We start from the raw sequence: 5667 nt of genomic DNA, 5'->3' as shown, positions 1-5667 counted from the left end.
TTGACGTCTGAAAAATAATTATGCATAATGGCTGATATAGGCCCTACCACCCTTATAAGGGTGGTAGGGCCCTTATAAGGGTGACTAAAAAGCTGATTACTAACTTAAAAATATAGCGATGAAATTCGACACACATAGGTTTCATGCGAGCCAATATCTCTCCACCAAATTTTATGTGGATGGGTCTATCATTGACCCTACCCCCATATAAGGTCCCCTCCATAAAAATACTTTAACGCTCATTATTGCCTTAAAAATACGAGTATAGCGATGAAATTTCACAGAAGTAAGTTTTTCACAAGCCAAAATCTCTTTACCAAAATTTAGGTGGAACAGGCCTTAATTGATCCTACCCCAAACATAAGGTCCCCATCCGAAAAATACTTTAAGGCCCATTACTTGCTTAAATTACGAGTATAGTAATGAAATTCGACTCAATTAAGTTCCTTGCTAGCCAAAATCTCTTAACCAAATTTTATGTGGATCGGGCCTTAATTGACTCTATCCCCATATAATGTCCCCATCAAAAAATTAATTACTGGGCTAAAAAAACGAGTTAAGCGATGAAATTCGACGTAAACTAGTTTTGTGTACGCTAATATCTCTATCTCTTCTATAGGAACCGAAATCTCTCTACCAATTTTTATAATGTTATTATAGAATATGACAAATAAAAATTTAACATCTCAATTTATTTGAATTAAGTAATAATTTTTGTGTTTCAGATATAAAACTAAACAACAATTTTAAATCAGTAATTTTCATTTCTAATTTTTTCTTTTCTCCTAACGATACTTAAATCTGTTTCAAAAATATTTAACGGTGTTGGTAATTGATTTTGGGAACCTTTTTTTATTATGTTTGCTGTTTGGAAAATAGACTGCAAAATTGAGTTGTTAAATTTTATTGTAAATAAATTATTTTGGTTACATTGAAGATGTTCTATTTTAGTAAATGGAAGAACCGAGTAATGTAATTCTTAAAATCTGAAAATTGCATTTCTACAATCTTAAGGTTAATCTTATTTGTTTTAAAATTTTACAAATAATTAATGAGTGACAAAATACTATAGGAGACAAATTATTAAATTTCTTTTATGAGCTCTCTTTCGCAACTATTTCCCTCTTTTCATGTTTCGTAATGATTTTTGCTATTTCGTTTTTGTTAAAATCAAAAAACTTTCTAAAAATTCGACTAAATTCTTCTTTAGCAGAATTTGTCTCTCGATTTCTAAATGTCCAAAGCACGAGTAAAGGCTTAACCGTCAGAGTTTCTCAGTGAGAAATTAGTCACTTTTAAAGATAGACCTTCGATAGAACTGTTATAGAACATTTTCAGTTATTACATAAAAATTTTAATTTTACTCATTAAAATTCATTAAATGTTCAAAGCAATTTTTCTTAAGACTTTTTTCGACTTTTTCGATTATGCTGGTCTTGTAGTATATGTATGCGATATGTATTTATTTAGTTTTAGTTGTAAAATACAATAGTATAAAGAAAAAATCTAAATAATTACTTATAACAAAATAATATGTTGAATATTATTAGTATTAAACAATTTTAACTCCATATTGAGCAAAATTTTCAGCACAATTCAATTTCAAGATGTCAATAAATGGCATATAGAGCAAAATGACACAAAAAAGTTTTTTTTGAAGGATATAGAGCAAAACAGACACGATATATCTCAGCAACCACACGAGATAGCCGAAAACGGTTTGCAGATTTGAAAAATTCGGGGTCAAAAACTTATAATGGCCTCCTTATCTAAAAATTGTAAAAATGGCATATGGAGCACTTAAACGTCGGGCGACCATATTCTTACAACAATTTTGGTTCACATTATAGAAACTACTATTTTTACAATGAAAACTGAAACACTTATACCAAATAGGAATTATACCCGGCGTTGCCCGGGATTTTAAATAATTTATAATATTAAATCTATAGATCAATTAATATTGTCTTTGCTTTTTATACCCTTCACCTTCGTGAGAAGGGTATATATAACTTTGTCATTCCGTTTATAATTTCCAAAATATAATTTCCCTACCCTATAAAGTATATATTCTGAATCCTTATAGATAGCGGAGTTGATTAAGCCATGTCCGTCTGTCTGTCCATCTTGAAATCAGTTTTCTGAAGACCCCAGATATCTTCGGGATCCAAATCTTCAATAAATCTATCAGACATGCTTTCGAGAAGTTTCCTATTTAAAATTAACAAAATCCGTCCATAAACATCCCAGATGTAAGCAAAAATCTGAGACAACCTATGAAAATTTCATAAAAAATAAGCTACATTTATTCATTGAGTTGTATATTTTAGAATTTTTAACGAATAAAGCTATGTCTACACGGTTGTCAGATCTAACAATATTGCCAGACCTGACAATGTGCTGACAATAACCTAACAATAAAAAATTGCCACTACAATGTAGAATGCCAGTTTACACGGTTGCAAGATATTTGTCAGAAAATCTGACAATACATTGCAAGCAAATTATATGACAATAACTTTATCTGACAACGTTGCCAGGTAATAGATTGTCAGTTTACACGATTGTCAGAATTGCTATGTAGCAAAAATTGCCAGAACAATTGTCAGAATCAAAACAATTCGTAGAATTGTCAAAACATAATTTTTGTGAATTTTGTGAGAAAAATTTTAATAAAGTTTTAAATTATATCAATCTGTGGTTATGTTACAAAATGAAGAAGTAGTGACTATTTTAGCTGCTTACGTTTTAGAAAGTAGCGAGGATGAAGAAGAACCAAATAAGAAACGCCGCAGAATATGGGTAAAGGAATGGGTCCTTCATCGACAGCAGGAGGGTTTTTACGCAAAATTATATACCCAAATTCGTGCAAATGAACCGGATTTATATCGTAATTTCTTGCGCATGGACATCGAACAATTTGACAATTTACTGCTTTTAGTAACTCCACATATAAAAAAGGCTGATACCAACATGCGTCAAAATATTTCAGCAGGTGAGAGACTTGTTTTGACACTACGCTATCTAGCTACCGCCGAAAACTTTCGGTCACTACAATTCGTGTTTAGAATACCAGTATCAACGATCTCGCGCATTATTCCCGAAGTATTAGATGCCATTTACAAAGTACTTGTGGGTAAATATCTCCAGGTAAGTTAATTATTCGTAACTACATATATAGAAGTTATAAAATTAAGTTTTCTTCTAGACACCATGTGATACAGATGCATGGATGTCTGTTTCTAGCAAATTTAATGAGTTGTGGCACTTTCCCAACTGTATAGGAGCAGTTGATGGTAAGCATGTGGTGATGGATGCACCACCCAATGCTGGCAGCATCTTTTATAATTATAAAGGTACGCACAGTATTGGATTGATGGGCATTGCAGATGCGGAATACAAATTTTTGTATATTGATGTCGGTCGCAACGGACGGTTTTCCGATGGCGGTGTGTTTAATAGTTGCACATTTGGAAAAGCACTGGATTCTAATAAGCTTTGTTTGCCACCATCTAAAGCACTCCCTGGAAGACAAATGCCAGTTCCTTATGTGCTAGTCGCTGACGATGCATTTGCTATGCGGCCGAATCTAATGAAACCGTATGCCCAACGAGGCCTAACAATGGTTCAACGAGTGTACAATTACCGATTGAGTCGCGGTCGGCGTATAATAGAAAATGTATTTGGCATCATGTCTGCCCGTTTCAGAGTGTTCCGAAAGCCGATCTGCCTGGATGCTGAAAAGACTAAAAAAGTAACTCTTGCTTGTTGCGTGCTTCACAACTATTTGATGGTCACAAACAGGAAAAAGTATGCACCCCCAAATGCATTTGATCATTATGATAGCACCGGTACACTTGTTCCAGGCGATTAGCACCGGGAAGAAACGATGGACAAATCAATGTTTCCCTTACAAAGAACTCGGACAGACGCACTCAATGCCAAAGATGTGCAAAATGAATTTACAACGTACATCGTCGAAGAAGGTGAAATAGATTTTCAATACAAACATATCAGTCGCCAATAAGAATTTATCAATATAAATTTATTTGTACAATACTTTCCATACTTTGTAAAGTAATTTTATATATTTAACTTGAATTACCTGGTGTACATCGTTGTAATAAAATAAACGTAACCAATACTGTAGATTTTTCTTCAATCAAGACTCTGTTTACTTTTGTTTCTAGGTTCCATATTATACAAAATTCAAAAATAGCAGTTGTTACGATAAATTACCAAAAAGTCCACTATTATAAACTCTAATTTTAAATTAGGATTCTACAGGAAAATTAAAAAGTACCCTGACCCTGATCCAAATACAAAGTCCCCAAAATGACTTAAAGTTGAATATTCACTTTTAAAGATAAGTATCACGATGAAATACTGCATAAATAACATTGATGACATCGTAAATCGCTCTACCAAAATTTATACGAATAGGACCATATTTACCTTTGCTCCCATCTTTCAGGAAATCACTTTTTTGGCAACAAATTGTTAAAATATTTTGGAATAAAAGTAAAAAGGAAAGTGTAAAGTACAAAACCCGTTCGAAGTTTTTTAAAACGACAATATTAATAATTTTTCATAAACATTTAAAAATTTTTTATTATTTTAAAAATATTTTTAAAGGGTAAAATAGATTTTTATATTTCGCATCGATGTAGGATGTACATACAAAATTTGTTCACTTCAATTACCATACATATGTATATATAGCTCAAAAATTATTATGGCTTTCTTAAAAAGTTTTTGTTGTTTTTTATTTTAAAATTAAATTTTTTCTTGGAAATTTTCTGGAGTACTTATTCATTGCCTTGGTTTGGTTGGATTGTTTGTATTGGAGTAAACAAAACATCTCTGTTTTCTTGGTGCTGTTGATGTGGTACCTGAATTAAAAGATTTAAATTTTAACAAGTAACCTTGCTTAATTCGGTTATGCCAAATTTTCTATACCCTTCACCATGGTACATAATGTATATACATATAAGAATTTATAATATGTATTTTTATACTTTATAGGATCCATAATTATAATGTGAAAATTACAAACGGAATGACAAACTTTTATATAACATTCACGCGAAGGTGAAGGGTATAAATATGATAACAATTGAGCTATATTTGTTTCAAATGAACGCTCACCATTAAAGCCGCTTCATCCATTATATCGTTGAAGGCTCGTCTCAACTTTGATCTAGCATATGTCGCTTGTTCCGGTGTAAGGCTCCTCAATTCTGCTGCAATATATTCGCCAAAAGCTGTGGATGAATCCTTTGGTTCTAATTGTCTAGAATTCATGGACTGTAGTGCATTTACAGCCATCTCTTTCAATTCATTGCGTCTGTGATTTGTTGGCAAGAGTGAGGGTGGGGTGATGCTCTTACGTTTTGGCTGTTGTGCAGGCAGTGATGGTGATAGAAAGGACATTTCATCACTAAATCCAATGTCACTAAAAACCTAATCATTTGTGTTTCCACATTCCTAAACACAAAATTAGTAAATATTTGATTGACAATAAAAGCTGAAAAATTGTATTACCAATAGTAATGATGATGTCGATTGAGTAGATTGCTGTAATTTGTTTCTTTCCAAAAACATCAATGGCTTGAAATATTTCCATGTAATTGGAATTTCTTCATCGGTACCTTGGCCAGATTTTTT

At 32.3% G+C, this 5667-nt stretch overlaps 2 protein-coding genes across 2 annotated transcripts; one reads left to right on the top strand and one right to left on the bottom strand.

The window, feature by feature from the left end:
* Nucleotides 1-2298: 2298 nt before the first annotated feature.
* Nucleotides 2299-4136, top strand: LOC111689796 (protein ANTAGONIST OF LIKE HETEROCHROMATIN PROTEIN 1-like). Its single transcript, XM_023452257.2, has 2 exons — nt 2299-3150; nt 3209-4136. Exons 1-2 carry the CDS (start codon nt 2704-2706, stop codon nt 3872-3874), a joined length of 1113 nt encoding a protein of 370 aa, XP_023308025.2. The 5' UTR covers nt 2299-2703; the 3' UTR covers nt 3875-4136.
* Nucleotides 4137-4613: 477 nt separating this feature from the next.
* LOC124419677 lies at nt 4614-5667 on the bottom strand. Its single transcript, XM_046949991.1, has 3 exons — nt 5545-5667; nt 5149-5487; nt 4614-4892 (listed from the first exon to the last, which is right to left on the bottom strand). The coding sequence occupies exons 2-3, from the start codon at nt 5431-5433 to the stop codon at nt 4809-4811; spliced, it is 369 nt and encodes a 122-aa protein (XP_046805947.1). The 5' UTR covers nt 5434-5487; nt 5545-5667; the 3' UTR covers nt 4614-4808.

Source organism: Lucilia cuprina, chromosome 4, assembly GCF_022045245.1.
Source record: "Lucilia cuprina isolate Lc7/37 chromosome 4, ASM2204524v1, whole genome shotgun sequence".
NCBI lineage: Eukaryota > Metazoa > Arthropoda > Insecta > Diptera > Calliphoridae > Lucilia > Lucilia cuprina.
This window is presented reverse-complemented; position numbering and strand designations above follow the sequence as displayed.